Here is an 18,578-nt window from a genome sequence, read left to right on the forward strand (position 1 = left end):
TACAGTAGATACAATGTTTCCATGTGTAGTGATCTGGTTATTATACTATGTACAGTAGATACAATGTTACCATGTGCAGTGATCTGGTTATTATACTATGTACAGTAGATACAATGTTACCATGTGCAGTGATCTGGTTATTATACTATGTACAGTAGATACAATGTTTCCATGTGTAGTGATCTGGTTATTATACTATGTACAGTAGATACAATGTTACCATGTGCAGTGATCTGGTTATTATACTATGTACAGTAGATACAATGTTACCATGTGCAGTGATCTGGTTATTATACTATGTACAGTAGATACAATGTTACCATGTGCAGTGATTCTTACGGTGACTTCTGTTTACTTTCTGGATTTTGGTGTCTTCGTGTTTACATCTTTTTCTTTTATCCTTTATTTGAAGCAATTGAGAGAAAAAAATGGTAGAAAACGTTACCCTGAAATCCTGACACTTTGTCTGAGAGCTGATTTGCTACAGTGATTTTCAGCCGAGTTCTGATTGGTTACAAGTTGTGGAAATGGGCGTGGCTCTCTGAAAGTAAAAGCTTCACCTCACAGAAAAAAAGTTTGGAAAGTTTTAGCGGAGTTGAGAAGTCGGAGCAGAGAGCGGCCGGAGAGCAACCGGAGAGGAGAGAGCGGCCGGAGAGGAAGAGCGGCCGGGGAGGAGAGAGCGGCCAGAGAGCCGGAGAGGAGAGAGCAACCAGAGAGGAGAGAGCGACCAGAGAGCCGGAGAGAAGAGAGCAACCAGAGAGGAGAGCGGCCGGAGAGCAGAGAGTAACCAGAGAGGAGAGAGCAACTAAAGAGGAGAGCGGCCAGAGAGGAGAGAGCAGCCGGAGAGGAGAGAGTGGCCAGAGAGCAGCCGGAGAGACGGCCAGAACCGCCGTGGACCTGCAGTGGCTGCCCCGGGAGGATGGTCCTGGGCTGACCCCAGCTCTTCAGTTCCTCGCACCCTGAGCTGTGGGCTTCTGGTGCCCAGTGCTGCCCCCTGGCCTGTTGGACCCTGGAAGAAGCCAGTTTTGCCCCCTGACAGCCGGCCCCTGGTGTCCTGCCCCAATGATGCAGGCTCGTTACTCCGTGGCCGAGCACAACGCTCTGGGGGTCGTGCCCTACCTGAGTGAGCAGAACTACTACAGGGCAGCTGGCACCTATGGCACCATGACCACCCCAATGAGCGTCTACCCTGGGCACGAGCAGTACCCTGCGGGCATGAACAGGCCCTATGGACCCTACCACCACCATCAGCCCTCAGCCCCCAAAGACTTGGTGAAACCCCCCTACAGCTACATCGCCCTGATCACCATGGCCATCCAGAACGCCCCCGAGAAGAAGATCACCCTGAATGGCATCTACCAGTTCATCATGGACCGGTTCCCCTTCTACCGGGAGAACAAGCAGGGCTGGCAGAACTCCATCAGGCACAACCTGTCCCTCAATGAGTGTTTTGTCAAGGTGCCCAGGGACGACAAGAAGCCGGGCAAAGGCTCCTACTGGACCTTGGACCCCGACTCCTACAACATGTTCGAGAATGGCAGCTTCCTGAGGAGGAGGAGGAGGTTCAAGAAGAAGGATGCCAGCAAAGACAAGGAGGACAGACACTCAAAGGAGCAGGGCAAACTCCAGAGCCCCAGCATGGACCTGCCCAAGGATGGCCAGCAGGAGCACAAGAAGGTCATCATCAAGAGAGAGTCCCCTGAGCTGCCGGTCATCACTAAGGTGGAGAACATGAGCCCTGATGGTGGCAGTGCCATGCAGGACAGCCCCAGGAGTGTGGCCTCCACCCCATCTGTGTCCACAGAGAGCTCCATCCCTGACCACCACCACCCCTCCAGCAATGGACTATCGGGCTTCAGCGTGGAGAACATCATGACCCTCAGGACTTCTCCTCATGGGGAGCTGAGCCCGGTGTCCTGCAGAACAGGTATGGTCCCCTCCCTGCCCATCGGCTATGCCCAGAGCCAGCCCTCCATCTACAGCCAGGCCTGCACACAAGCAATGGACGCTGCTGGCAGCTACCAGTGCAGCATGAGGGCCATGAGCCTGTACACCAGCGACAGGTCGGGGCACATGTGTGTGCCCACCACACTGGACGAGGCTGGCACCGACCACCACAACGGGGCGACGTCTCCACTGAACTCCATGAGCCTCAACTCCGCGCAGGAAAGTGTCCTGACCTCAGGCCACCACCAGCAGCAACAACAACAGCAAGGAGGGGCTTCAGGACAGACCCCTTCATGGTACCTCAACCACAGTGCAGAGCTCAGCCACCTCTCTGGGCACAGCTTCACCCCCCAACAGCAGCCATTCCCCAATGTTAGAGAGATGTTTACCTCCCACCGCCTGGGCATTGAGGGGGACCACCAGGTGGGCAGTAATACCAGCTGCCAGATCCCCTATAGAGCCACCCCCTCCATATACCGCCATAGCAGCCCCTACCCCTATGATTGCACTAAATACTGACCCCACTCCCCCAGCCCCAGGACCTTATTAGGAGCAGTTTGCATTCCAGGGGCCAAACATGATCCCAGGGGCCAATCATAATTCCAGGGGGGTCAATCGTGAGCCCAGGGGCCACTCATGAGGGCATTTCCTCCTCCTCCAAAAAAAAAAGACTGTAGCGAAAAACTGGGTGAAATGAGTCCTAGAAATCCAGACTGCGCAGAATTACTTGAAAATGGAGGAAATAGAAATGAAAAGTGAAATAAAATGCGACGTGTCAGATTTGCCCAATTCTCCTTCCGATCTGCAAAGTAGCCCATAAGGGTCAGTAGTCTATTGGGGGCTCCCCCGTTTCCTGGGGGTCTCCTGCTATCAGAGTCCTTTATATTAATATTTAAAGTTGTGTTCACTGGATTCCTCTGTGTTACATTCTCTCCCCCCTGTATATAATAATCTGCAGACCTTGTTGTGTTTTATGACAGATTTTAATAAGTTTATAATTTATTTGCTGTTCCTCTCGCTGGGATAAGCCTCCTCTCTTCTTATTATCTCTGTGGTTTATTCTTGTTGTCTCCTTTTGCCTTTTTATTGCCTGAAAATAAATCCTTGTTGGTTCCAGCTTCTGTCTTATTCCTTGAGAGTTGTCAGGGGGATATTTACTATTTATTTCCCATGTGATACAGTGTATCTTACCTACGATGTGGACATTTCGTTCTCTCCCTCCCCCCCTCAGTATTGAGGTCGCTTTGGGGGTCTTTCTCTAACACTTATTTACTTTCTTGGCCACAGAAAATGTGAAAAGCTGTAAAATATCTGAGAGCATTTTCCACAATGTTTATTTATGAAGCTGCAGTAAGAGGCCATCCACTAATTCTGGCTGCGACTATTACTGCGCCACATTCAGACAACACCACAATATTTCCAGGGATTGGGGGTCTTTTTTTTCTGGTCACAACAAATTGTTATAATTAATAAAAAGATAACAATTATTGTTAATTTTGCTATTTATTTTTTTTAATTTCAGCTAATGGTGAAAATGTATTATTTAGTTATTATTTTTATAATTATAATTTCTGCTCTGAACATGATAGAAATCCGTCAGCGATATTAATATTAATCTCCTGTGGATTTATATACAATAGGATGAGATATTTCGTTTGCTCCAGGTTTTCTAATTGCTTATATGAGGAGACTGCGACATTTACCCTTCTAAAAAAATCTAAAGTTCAGGAATTTGCTTTATTTTACTAATCTGTCTCATTTGCTGCGACAATCAAAGTAAGAAACAGAATGGAACCTGCAGAATTCATTGCTCCATTGTATCATCAGGTGTTAGATTTAGAATGTCACCTATTATGTTATGTCTAACCTTCTGTAAGGAGATGCTGGGAGTTGTAGTCTCTCCAGAGCTGAGCAGTCACTGGATGGATAGCACTAATAATTAACGACTTCACATTATGTCGGGGAGAGATTAGACTCTGCGACATTTCCAGACAGATATACTACCATCATGTTCCTTCTTTCCAGACGCTCTAAAGATTCGCATTAATAATTTGGGAATCTTAAAAAAATAAAATAAAGTAAGATATAGTCTAAATCGTTCTGGCTTATATTTTACTTACGGATAAAAGTTTCAGAATTTTACATTTCTATAAAAATAAGTTGCTGATAGATTTGAAAAAGGGAAGAAAAATGGCGCAGACTTCAAACACTGTCAATTATTGTTATCGTTATAATTACATTTGCTTTAGTTGTAATTATTTAAAAAAAAATAGTAATTACAAAACTAAAGTCACAATGATAAAATAATATTATTAATATGACTAATAGTATTTATTATTCTTTGATTTAGTGATAATTAAGATAATGATTGTATTATTATTTATTATTTCGCTTTGTTATAATCATTATTATTTATTAACCAGTTGCCTAGATGTTGAGGGTTGTAGTGCTTGTCTGTCTTTAGTAATTCGTACTGATGCTGCTGATAGAACTCCTACCATCACCCTCATCATCCTCACACATATAGAGAGGGAATCCTCCATTTCTTTATATTGGAGCAATAATCTGCAGTTTTGTGCCTGGGATGTGATAATGATGAGTGCAGGGTCCTATATGTGGCAGCCCCCCATGGGATCATGCAGTGTTAACCCTTCCAGCTCTTAGACTATATATATATATATATATATATATATATATATAGACACATAGATAGTAGGACGTGTGTCCATGATGGAAGAATCACAATGTCATCAGCTGTCAGGATTCCACTACTATCACTCCCATCATCACCACTGCTACTAATATTAATCACCTTCCATTAACCCTTTGCCCGCTTCTTTTCTCTACTCACCTCTTTAATCTCATCGTTGTATAGAATTCTCCTTTTTTTTCTAGCCCTGCTGAGCCCAGAGGACTACAAGTCCCACTTATTAACCCTTTAATGACTGCAAAAAAGCCTCATGATTCATATTGACTATCAGCCCTGCTGTATAAAAAAAAAAAGTACAACTTCCAGTGACAGAATACACAGATTTGCTGTGACTAGTAGTCCTCCTGTAGGTTGCAGACCTCTGCGCTACTTAAAAAAAAAAGAAGAAGCTAGAAGCCAATAGTATTGTAATCAGGTGATGTGTACAAGGGGGTCTCTGCCCAGATGCCATGTGATGTATTCTTATTATAATCAGCATACATATTATATAACTATTATTATTAGTACCATTATTATATTACTATTTATTGTTATATTACCATTAATTATTTTTATTATATTACAATTATTATATTACTATTTATTATCATAAATATTATGTTACTAGTAATTATTCCCACCATTATTATATTACTATTAATTATCATCATCATCATCAATAATAGGGGCAGCAGGTGGTGGCTGCGCCTGTGCTGTCATTCCCAGCTGTGGCCACCAGGGCGGCTCATGTCCCTGTGATCAGGCTTCTCCTCTCCCCATGAAGCAGCCCAGGTTTAACCCTCTCTGTGCCGCCCTCAGCCAGTGTTGGAGATGATCAGTCTATTACTCTGTGATCTGAAGAGCTTGCGCTCTAAAATCGGCCATGGCCGCGACTCTTCATCCTTTGTGACCCACAATCAACATTGCTATGACAATTACTTTTCTGCCATGACAATACTCTTACAGGAATAATGAAAGTGGTAACATCACACGGTCCGTATTTGGTCAGTATTTGTAACCAGCAGGGTGATAAATCCAGAAGTGGTGACGGCTGTCTATTAGACTCTTCCTCTGATTGTTCATCTCCTGGTTACAAATACTGATGTAAATACTGAACGTGTGAACATTACACAATTTTCTCAATGATTGAAAAAGTGATAATTCAGGATAAAATACAATATCATAAAAATGGCCACTGCTCGGTCACGTGGGCGTCTTTCTAACTGCACCCAGGTCTGCAACGGTTACAGGGGGATCCACTATATATCTAGAGAAAGATAATCATCTCAGGCTGCTATTCTCTACTGTACAAGCAGTGACATGATGGATTCTTTATTGTATGAGCAGTGATACTATATATTCTTTATTGTATGAGCAGTGATACTATAGATTCTCTACTGTGCGAGCAGTGATACTATATATTCTTTATTGTATGAGCAGTGATACTATAGATTCTTTATTGTATTAGTGATACTATAGATTCTCTACTGTGCGAGCAGTGACACGATGGATTCTTTATTGTATGAACAGTGATACTATAGATTCTTTATTGTATGAGCAGTGATACTATAGATTCTTTATTGAATGAGCAGTGATACTATAGATTCTTTATTGTATGAGCAGTGATACTATAGATTCTTTATTGTATGAGCAGTGACACGATGGATTCTTTATTGTATGAACAGTGATACTATAGATTCTTTATTGTATGAGCAGTGACACGATGGATTCTTTATTGTATGAGCAGTGATACTATAGATTCTTTATTGTATGAGCAGTGATACTATAGATTCTTTATTGTATGAGCAGTGACACGATGGATTCTTTATTGTATGAACAGTGATACTATAGATTCTTTATTGAATGAACAGTGATACTATAGATTCTTTATTGTATGAGCAGTGATACTATAGATTCTTTATTGTATGAACAGTGATACTATAGATTCTTTATTGTATGAGCAGTGATACTATAGATTCTTTATTGAATGAGCAGTGATACTATAGATTCTTTATTGTATGACCAGTGATACTATAGATTCTCTACTGTGCGAGCAGTGAGACTATGGATTCTTTATTGTATGAGCAGTGATACTATAGATTCTTTATTGTATGAGCAGTGATACTATAGATTCTTTATTGTATGAGCAGTGATACTATAGATTCTTTATTGTATGAGCAGTGACACGATGGATTCTTTATTGTATGAACAGTGATACTATAGATTCTTTATTGTATGAGCAGTGATACTATAGATTCTTTATTGTATGAGCAGTGATACTATAGATTCTTTATTGAATGAGCAGTGATACTATAGATTCTTTATTGTATGACCAGTGATACTATAGATTCTCTACTGTGCGAGCAGTGAGACTATGGATTCTTTATTGTATGAGCAGTGATACTATAGATTCTTTATTGTATGAGCAGTGATACTATAGATTCTTTATTGTATGAGCAGTGATACTATAGATTCTCTACTGTGTGAGCAGTGAGACTATGGATTCTTTATTGTATGAGCAGTGATACTATAGATTCTCTACTGTGTGAGCAGTGAGACTATGGATTCTTTATTGAATGAGCAGTGATACTATAGATTCTTTATTGTATGAGCAGTGATACTATAGATTCTCTACTGTGCGAGCAGTGAGACTATGGATTCTTTATTGTATGAGCAGTGATACTATAGATTCTTTATTGTATGAGCAGTGATACTATAGATTCTTTATTGTATTAGTGATACTATAGATTCTCTACTGTGCGAGCAGTGAGACTATGGATTCTTTATTGTATGAACAGTGATACTATAGATTCTTTATTGTATGAGCAGTGATACTATAGATTCTTTATTGAATGAGCAGTGATACTATAGATTCTTTATTGTATGAGCAGTGATACTATAGATTCTCTACTGTGCGAGCAGTGAGACTATGGATTCTTTATTGTATGAGCAGTGAGACTATGGATTCTCTACTGTGCGAGCAGTGATACTATAGATTCTTTATTGTATGAGCAGTGATACTATAGATTCTCTACTGTGTGAGCAGTGAGACTATGGATTCTTTATTGTATGAACAGTGATACTATAGATTCTTTATTGTATTAGTGATACTACAGATTCTCTACTGTGCGAGCAGTGAGACTATGGATTCTTTATTGTATGAACAGTGATACTATAGATTCTTTATTGTATGAGCAGTGATACTATAGATTCTTTATTGAATGAGCAGTGATACTATAGATTCTTTATTGTATGAGCAGTGATACTATAGATTCTCTACTGTGCGAGCAGTGAGACTATGGATTCTTTATTGTATGAGCAGTGAGACTATGGATTCTCTACTGTGCGAGCAGTGATACTATAGATTCTTTATTGTATGAGCAGTGATACTATAGATTCTTTATTGTATGAGCAGTGATACTATAGATTCTCTACTGTGCGAGCAGTGATACTATAGATTCTTTATTGTATGAGCAGTGATACTATAGATTCTCTACTGTGTGAGCAGTGAGACTATGGATTCTTTATTGTATGAGCAGTGATACTATAGATTCTCTACTGTGTGAGCAGTGAGACTATGGATTCTTTATTGTATGAGCAGTGATACTATAGATTCTCTACTGTGTGAGCAGTGAGACTATAGATTCTTTATTGTATGAGCAGTGATATAGATTATTGTATGAGCAGTGATACTATAGATTATTGTACGAGCAGTGATACTATAGATTCTCTACTGTGCGAGCAGTGAGACTATGGATTCTTTATTGTATGAGCAGTGATAAAGATTATTGTATGAGCAGTGATACTATAGATTATTGTATGAGCAGTAATACTATAGATTCTCTAGTGTACGAGCAGCAAGACTATGGATTCTCTACTGTGCGAGCAGTGATACTATAGATTCTCTACTGTGCAAGCACTGAGACTATGGATTATTGTATGAGCAGTGATACTATAGATTTATTGTATGACCAGTGATACTATAGATTCTCTACTGTGCGAGCAGTGAGACTATGGATTCTTTATTGTATGAGCAGTGATACTATAGATTATTGTATGAGCAGTGATACTATATTCTCTAGTGTACGAGCAGTGAGACTATGGATTCTCTCATGTGCGAGCAGTGATACTATAGATTCTCTACAGTGCGAGCAGTGATACTATAGATTCTCTACTGTGCGAGCAGTGAGACTATGGATTCTCTACTGTGCGAGCAGTGAGACTATGGATTCTTTATTATATGAGCAGTGATCCTATAGCTTCTCTACTGTGCAAGCAGTGAGACTATGGATTCTTTATTGTATGAGCAGGGATACTATAGATTCTGTACTGTGCGAGCACTGAGACTATGGATTCTTTATTGCATGAGCAGTGATACTATGGATTCTCTACTGTGCGAGCAGTGAGACTATGGGTTCTTTACTATACGAGCAGTGAGACTATAGATTATCTACTGTACAAGCAGGGAGGCTATGAATTCTTTATTGTATGAGCAGTGATACTATAGATTCTGTACTGTGCGAGCACTGAGACTATGGATTCTTTATTGTATGAGCAGTGATACCATGGATTCTCTACTGTGCGAGCATTGATACTATAGATTCTCTAGTGTACGAGCAGTGAGACTATGGATTCTCTACTGTGGGAGCAGTGATACTTTATATTCTCTAGTGTACGAGCAGTGAGACTATGGATTTTCTACTGTGCGAGCAGTGAGACTATGGATTCTCTACTGTGTGAGCAGTGAGATTATGGATTCTTTATTGTATGAGCAGTGATACTATAGATTCTCTACTGTGCAAGCAGAGAGATTATGGATTATTTTTTGTATGAGCAGTGAGACTATGGATTCTTTACTATACGAGCAGTGATGCTATGTATTCTTTACTATACGAGCAGTGATACTATAGATTCTCTACTGTGTGAGCAGTAAGATTATGGAGTCTTTACAGTAAGAGAGACTATGGATTCTTTAATGTGCAAGCACAGAAATTATAGTGTTCTCTGCCATACATTCTAATAGTTGATATCATGGGCACTGGATTCTGTGATAGATTAGACGTTGATCCAGGGACCTCGTCTGGTTGCCGTAAGTGGAGTCGGGAAAAATGTTTTCCCTAAAATTGGGCAATCAGCCTCATGGTGTTTTCACCTTCCTCTGGTACAACTTGTTCTTAGGTAACAGGTGAAATGCGGTGGATTTATGTCAAACTACAACTGTAAAAACTATGACATTATGGAACCCATCAGAGATGAATAAAAATAACAAATCACTTGTATGAATTTAACTCATTTATGAATCCTGAAAAAAACAAAAACTGGGAACAAATATTTAATGTTTTTAATTCTATAAAATAGGAGAATAAATTAAAAAAGGAAGTAAAGGTGAAGTGCACACAGGGTCACATGACAGCAAAACACTCAGGTTTATAGTCGATGTAATACTGAAGGGGCTTTATTTTTTTTTTTCCCTTTTTATTTCATTATTATGCAGTTTTTATGTTTCGATATCAATCAATAATTAATAACAGAAAACTCCAGCATCTACCTAGGTGTATGCCAGAGTTGGACAGATGATCATTGTCAGGACACAAAACACTGCGTACAATGCATCTGCTCCGGCTCCAGACCGCAAAGAATCTCATGGAAATCTGTGGGATCACTTCTGCCACCGGATTCTCTGACCGGACGAAAAATAACAACAACTAATATTTAGACACATGGAAAACAAGGAGAAAAAGAACACAAAAAAACCTAAACAAAATGAAAAGTAATCTTTCCTTTATTGATACAGAAATGTGAGATTTTGCTGAATAGGTTAAGAACAGTTAGAAACTTTTATGAAAGTAAATCACAGCAGGGTCAATGAACATTAATATAAGATCATGTGATGTAATAACATAATCTGATGTCCACGGGGTCATGTAATAAGACATACACTCTCGTTACATTGTCATCACCATCCAATTGGTGAAATAACAGGACATTGGGTCCATAAAGCGTCTGCGATAGAATCGCACGTTAACACAATGTGTCAGGGCTCCTCTTTAAATATACGGCTGTTTTTCCGTGCAGCGATTTATACATTTGGCCGTATAGAAACAGATAGAGAAATGAATCCTATTGTTTGCATGTAAATGGGGAGAAAACCTGGAGGCATCTGATGCATTCCTGTGTCCATTGTGAATCATCCCTCCAAAAATAGGAGCTTGATGCAACGGAAATCTGTGAACCCAACCTAGGGCCAGTGCGAATATTCTACTCTCCATGTCGATTAATAGGATCATTTTTACATTGCGCTGAATCTGGCTCGGGATTCGGAACCTTTGTTTTCACATTTGTTGCAAAAAATTGATGAATTATTAAAAAACTAGAGTTTCTGATCTACATGAGACACAAACATTATCCTCACTGTGATGATGATGGTGTCAGTTTCTGCTTGTTGCATCTGTACGACTTGTAGATGATTATATGTATACAGTGTATACAGTCCCCATGATTCCAGCACAAAACATGACTCGGTCCCCTCCTTGCTGTGGTCGCAGTCTCGTTGGGACATGGTGGCCATCCACAGCCATCAACTACTCCACCAATCTGGACCATCCAAGGTTGCACGGCATCATCAGTAAACATGGCAGGTTTACAATGAGTCTTCATGTATGTCAGGGCCACAGGAGCCGTCTCTGATTGTGAGCCCAATTTAGGGGCGACTGAATAGTAGGATTATGCACAACTGCAGCCTCTGGAGGATCATACACCTTGAACTTCACATAGTCTAGAGGCTCCAGCAGCTTCACATACCAGTCTCCTGCTTTGTAATGGGATTTTAGCAACTGTTCTCAATCCGATGAATTTTTGTGGCAGAAACCTTCCTCATTATCCTTTATCTGCAGGAACCTTCCTTATTATTCTTTTATCTGCATAAACATTCCTCATTATGCCTTTATCTGCAGGAACGTCACTCATTAAGCCTTTATCTGCAGGAACCTTCTTCATTATGCCTTTATCTGCACAAACTCGTCTGTGCTCTGCATCAAATCTCTTCAGAGCACCATTATTGCACTTAGGTCTTCATGTAATGCATATTGTTTTCATACCTTGTCTGAGGCATTGCACTATGTGACAATTTTCAGCAGCAGAGATCCCTTTTCTCTCCCATATTGCTTGAAACCTGCAACTGTTTAATAATATGGGATGTTCTTCTTAAGGAGCTTTCCTTTAATTTGTCCACAACTAATTATCACATGGGTCTGAGATTGAGGTAAGTGATCAGATGACCACAAGATACGAACCTTCCTGGAGGTTATGTCACAAATAAAAAATTACATATTCATGGCACTTACATCCAAAGTGCGTAATAATTTGGAATCTGTTGTATATAGTAACACATGCCCACAAATACTGGTAAGTGTCCAAACACATATAAACATACTCCCATATATCTACATATATCCAAAAACTCAAGTACAACCATATAATTCAAACTGATGTCCATTACACAATCCATGGGCTTCATTTCCTCCTCGGTGTAAGCTACACTTTTCAATAGGCAGATAAGTGACCAGAAATAATGCAGAAAGGCTTGCGACAGCAAATGTCCATACCCAATAGCAGCCCATGGAGGATCTGCAGGATTGTGTATTAACTGCATAGTAAAATGTGGTGTAAAGAAACGTTGGACTGAACATTTGTGTAGAGAAGGTTCCAAGGAGCCAATAAACACGGGCAACACAGATTGGCAATGTACAGAAACACGTATAGAGGCAGAGCTAGATGCTGTATATATTATAGCCATTGAACCATGATATAAAATGTATTGGAGACTAGTACTGGCCATACTAGTATACTAAAGTGCTGTGTGCAAGAGCAAAGTACCAACACCCAAAAGAAAAAAAGGTTCAGCCCTTATCAAGACATTAATAAAAGCAGACGCTGTACCTGAGCCCAGCGATAGAGCCACATCCCTGACGCGCGTTTTGGTGGACTTGACTTCATCCGGAGGCATGGCATCATGGCAACCCTATGCCCCTTAAATAAAGAAGAAATGGGAAGAAGAAAAAAAAAAGAAATGAAAAATATAACAAAAAACATAAAAAATAAGAAAAAAATAATAACATACAAAGAATATAAAAGATGATAAAAATTGGTACGTAATAAAAAATGAATTGATTGTGAAAAAAGAATAAAACAAGGAGGTCAGAGAGAGGTTAATTACACAAGAGAACTAACATTGGGTGGAATAGGACATTTCTCGAGAACTATATAAAAAAAGAATAGAATTCCACGTGGTCTTAGGATTCAGTTTTTCCCGTCACTCCCGGTGGAGGATGAGTCCATCATTTCCAGATGGGAAGACATTTGCACAAAGAGCTCATTATCTATTGTGATTAAATAATAGTTACATCTCTCACAAGTGTGATGAATTAGATACAAGGTTACAAATATCTGCACATCTGACAGTGTGACGTCTTGTGTATGAATAAATGTGCAGAGGAATGGGAGATGTAAATGACAGAAACACACGCTAAAAAACATGGATGACCAGCAGAAGCGTGTGTGCAGGAGCAAGCCCGCTACTCTCAATTCACAATCAGCGGTCGGCATCGATCTCGTCAGCTTCTTCTATGGGAGAATCCTCAGACACTTCTCAATATTCACCTTACTCAATGAAAACACGGTTTGGGAAAAATGGGAAATGCATTTGTCATTACAATTCCTGTTTATTCTTATATATTCTCATATAAAAAGTATATAAGGGGACAATACAAATATCTCTCCGAGGATCTGTTTATACCAAGGAAGGTGACGGGCACAAAGGGGCATTCTTTGCGTCTGGAGGAGAGAAGGTTTTTCCACCAACATAGAAAAGGATTCTTTACTGTTAGGGCAGTGTATTCAAAACAGCTGATATGTGCCAGGAAAGATGTGGGCTCACCGCCGGAATACACATCAAAGTGGGGGATACCGACATCCGCGTACTATTACGCCCGATGTCGGTAAGGGGTTAAATACTCTCCTCAGTAACATGTCCACTGTCTTGGGGTCATATTCAGATATTTCCAAATCACCCACACCACACCCGATCACTTGCTCACTCTTGTCATCTACACTGCAAAACATTTTTATAATTTGACCTTTTCTTACTTTTGACTCACTACAAGCTATTATTTATTGTTATAGCGCCATTTATTCCATGGCTCTTTACATGTGAGGAGGGGTATACATAATAAAAACAAGTACAATAATCTTAAACAATACAAGTCTCAACTGATACAGGAGGAGAGAGGACCCTGCCCGCGAGGGCTCACAATCTACAAGGGATGGGTGAGGATACAGGAGTGAGGACCCTGCCCGCGAGGGCTCACAATCTACAAGGGATGGGTGAGGATACAGGAGGACTGAGGACCCTGCCCACGAGGGCTCACAATCTACAAGGGATGGGTGAGGATACAGAAGGAGATAGGACCCTGCCCGCGAGGGCTCACAATCTACAAGGGATGGGTGAGGATACAGGAGGAGAGAGGACCCTGCCCGCGAGGGCTCACAATCTACAAGGGATGGGTAAGGATACAGGAGGAAAGAGGACCCTGCCCGCGAGGGCTCACAATCTACAAGGGATGGGTGAGAATACAGGAGGAGAGAGGACCCTGCTCGCGAGGGCTCACAATCAACAAGGGATGGGTGAGGATACAGGAGGAGAGAGGACCCTGCCAGCGAGGGCTCACAATCTACAAGGGATGGGTGAGGATACAGGAGGAGTGAGGACCCTGCCCGCGAGGGCTCACAATCTACAAGGGATGGGTGAGGATACAGGAGGAGAGAGGACCCTGACCGCGAGGGCTCACAATCTACAAGGGATGGGTGAGAATACAGGAGGAGAGAGGACCCTGCCCACGAGGGCTCACAATCTACAAGGGATGGGTGAGGATACAGGAGAGAGGACCCTGCCCGCGAGGGCTCACAATCTACAAGGGATGGGTGAGGATACAGTAGGCGAGGGTAGAGCTTGTCATGCAGCGGTTTGGTCAATCGGTGGTTACTGCAGGTTGTAGGCTTGTCGGAAGAGGAAGGTCTTCAGGTCTTTTTGAAGGTTTCAATGGTAGGCGAGAGTCTGATATATTGTGGTAGAGGGTTCCAGAGTAGGGGTAATGCGCAAGAGAAATCTTGTATGCGATTGTGGGAAGAGGAGTTAAGAGGGGAGTAGATCGGAGGTTGCGTGTAGGTAAGTACCGGGAGACGAGGTCACAGATGTATGGAGGAGACAGGTTGTGGATGGCTTTGTAGGTGATGGTTAGGTCTTCATAGTGTTGGGAGATCTCCATGATCTTTATGGTGCTATCTGGATATCTCCTTGGTCTTCATGGTGTGGTTCAGAGATCCCCTTGGTTTTCCTGGTGGTGTTTGGAGATCTCCTTGGTCTTCATGATGTTGTTTGGTGATCTCCTTGGTCTTTATGGTGTTGTTTGGTGATCTCCTTGGTCTTTATGGTGTTGTTTAGAGATCTCCTTGGCCTTTATGGTGTTATTTGGGATTTCCTTGGTCTTCATGGTGTTTGGTGATCTCCTTGGTCTTTATGGTGTTGTTTGGAGATTTCCTTGGTTTTCATAATGTTGTTTGGAGATCTCCTTGGTCTTCGGCGATGTCCTTGGTCTTCCTGGTGTTTGGAGTTCTCCTTGGTCTTATTGGTGCTATTTGGAGATCTCATTTTCATCTTCATATTCTTTTTTTTGTTAATCTCCATGGTCTTCCTGGTGTTATTTGGAGATCTCTTTGGTAGTGATGAGCGAGTGTACTCGTTGCTTAGGTTTTCCAGAGCACGCTCGGGTGATCTCCGACTATTTGTAACTGCTCTGAGATTTAGTTTTCACCGCCGCAGCTGAATGATTTACAGCTTCTAGACAGCTTGATTACATGTGGGGATTCCCTAGCAACCAGGCAACCCCCACTTGTACTCAGCCTGGCCGTAGCTGTAAATCATTCAACTGCGGAATCTCCGAGCAGTTACAAATACTCGGAGGCCACCCGGGCAACGAGTACACTCGCTCATCACCACTCCTTTGTCTTCATGGTGTAGTTTGGAGATCTCCTTGGTCTTCATGGTATTGTTTGGTGATCTCCTTGGTCTTTATGGTGTTGTTTAGAGATCTCCTTGGTCTTCATATTGTTTTTGTTGTTGATCGCCTTGGTCTTTATGGTCTTGTTTGGAGATTTCCTTGGTTTTCATGATGGTGTTTGGAGATCTCCTTAGTCTTCATGGTGTTCGGCAATCTCCTTGGTCTTCCTGGTGTTTGGAGAGCTCCTTGGTCCTCATGGTGTTGTTCAGAGATCTCCTTGGTCTTCATGGTGGTGTTCAGAGATCTCCTTGGTTTTCATGGTGTTGTTCGGAGATCTCCTTGGTCGTCATGGTGTTGTTCAGAGATCTCCTTGGTCTTCATGGTGGTGTTTGGAGATCTCCTTGGTTTTCATGGTGTTGTTTGGTTAATGGTGCCTCTTGTTAATGGTGTGGCAGCCTCTGTGGCCTTTCAGTGAAGGTAAAGTGTATATACTGACAGACATGTTTCACTTAGAATGCACAAACGTCCTGTCACTAAGCATGTGACTTATTTAAGGGAATTTCTTGCAGCAGAAATTATTAGGGCTTCATAGCAAATGGGGTGAATACATATGCACATGCCAATTTTTAGTAATTTGATGCCATACATTTAATTTATGTCTATATTTGTCTCACTTCACCAACTTAGACTATTCAGTGCTGATGCATCACACAAATCAGATTACAAAAATATTTACACAAAGGCTGTAATGTAGCAAAATAGCTAAAATGCCAAGGGGGTGAATACTTTTGCAAACCACTATATTGTGTGACTATTATTTTTTGGACTTCTGCACCTCTATGTCTTCCTCTACCTCCAGGATTCGGACATTTGTGTTATGATTACTCTCCTGTTCGGTGTCTCATACATTCTCCACTATGTGGAGCATTAGTATAATATGTGGCGGTAGAAGTAGGCGTTTACTGTGTTGCGATATCACTGATCGCCTACAGGGGGCGTCATATGAAACTTGTATATAATCAGTTTGTTACAATTTCATCTTTTACGCTTCTGTCAGTGACAATGATGTTTATCTGATACTTGGAGAAGAACCAGATCTGATGTTTAATCAGATATAAACAGGGGAGTGTCTCTGGGCCACTGATTATTATTTAAAGACCCATCATAAAAAGGAGCTGGATCCTCTTCTTCCATCAGTGTCAGCTGTTTTACTCTTGTATCAGCCAGTTCTGCTCCTAAAGTCCCCGTCCTTCAGCAGTAGCCAGCAGAGCCATATTGGCCAGCTCGGGGTGTGTCATGTAGTCATGCAATCCCCATGTAGTCTCTATATACTCCCCAAATAATCCCCATACAGTCTCCATACGCTCAGAATACAGTCTCTATATACTCCTCAAACAATCTCCCCATACAGGTTCAATATACTCCCCATATAATCTCCATATACAACCCATATAATCTACATACAGTCTCCTTATACGCTCCATAATATCTTCATACATCTCCATATACTCCCCATATAATCTCCATGTACTCCCCATGTAATCTACATACAGTCTCCATATAATCTACATACTGTCTCCACATATTACCCATATAATCTCCATATACAAACCATATAATCTACATACAGTCTCCATATAATCTGCATACAGTCTCCATATACTCCCCATATAATCTATATACAGTGTCCATATACTCCCCATGTAATCTCCATATACAACTCATATAATCTACATAGTCTCCATATACTCTCTATATAATCTACATACAGTCTCCATATGCTCAGAATACAGTCTCCATATACTCCTCAAACAATGTCCCCATACAGGTTCAATATACTCCCCACACAGTCTCTATATACTCCCCATATAATCTCCATATACAACCCATATAATCTACATACACTCCCCTTATAATCTCCATGTACCCCCCATGTAAACTACATACAGTCTCCATATACTCCCCATATAATTTAGTCTCTTTATAATCTCCATACAGACTCAATACACTCATATAATCTAAATACAGTCTCCATATACTCTCTATATAATCTCCATACAGACTCAATATACTTCCCATATAATCTCCATATACTCCTCATATAATCTCCATAGACTCGATATACTTCCAGTATAATCTACATACAGTCCTTATACTCTCCATAATATCTCCATACAGTCTCCATATACACCCCATGTAATCTAGTCTCTCTATAATCTACATAGTCTCCATAGACTCCTCATATAATCTCCATATACAACCCATATAATCTCCATACAGTCTCCATATATTCTCCATATACAACCCATATAATCTACACAGTCTCCATATAATCTAGTCTCCTTATACTCTCCATATAATCTCCATAGACTCCCCATATAAGCTCCATATAGTCTCCATATATTAACTATATAATCTCCATATACAACCCATATAATCTACATACAGTGTCCATATAATCTAGTCTCCTTATACTCTCCATATAATCTCCATAGACTCCCCATATAAGCTCCATATAGTCTCCATATATTAACTATATAATCTCCATATACAACCCATATAATCTACATACAGTGTCCATATAATCTAGTCTCCTTATACTCTCCGTATAATCTCCATACAATCTCCATATACCACCCATATAATCTACAGTCTCCATATATTCTAGTCTCCATATACTCCCCATATAATCTACATACATTCACCATATACTCTCCCCACACTCCTCATATACTCTTCATACACTCCCCAATTACTTCCTATACACTCACCATATACTCGCATATAATCCCCATATCCTCCCATTCATTCCCCATATACTCTTCATACATTCCCCATATACTCCCATACACTCCCTATATTCCCCCATATACTCATCATACACTTTC

At 41.0% G+C, this 18,578-nt stretch overlaps 1 protein-coding gene across 1 annotated transcript; it reads left to right on the top strand.

Annotated features, from left to right (window-relative positions):
- Window positions 1-592: 592 nt before the first annotated feature.
- Window positions 593-3,063, top strand: FOXC2 (forkhead box C2). The gene has a single exon (XM_069739451.1). It carries the CDS (start codon window positions 1,063-1,065, stop codon window positions 2,464-2,466), a length of 1,404 nt encoding a protein of 467 aa, XP_069595552.1. The 5' UTR covers window positions 593-1,062; the 3' UTR covers window positions 2,467-3,063.
- The last annotated feature ends 15,515 nt before the right edge of the window (window positions 3,064-18,578 follow it).

Source organism: Ranitomeya imitator, chromosome 9 (assembly GCF_032444005.1).
Source record: "Ranitomeya imitator isolate aRanImi1 chromosome 9, aRanImi1.pri, whole genome shotgun sequence".
Taxonomy (NCBI): Eukaryota; Metazoa; Chordata; class Amphibia; order Anura; family Dendrobatidae; genus Ranitomeya; species Ranitomeya imitator.

Excerpts from the sequence above, each read along its gene's own strand:
- FOXC2 (XM_069739451.1), top strand. The coding sequence starts at position 1,063 with ATGATGCAGGCTCGTTACTCCGTGGCCGAGCACAACGCTCTGGGGGTC.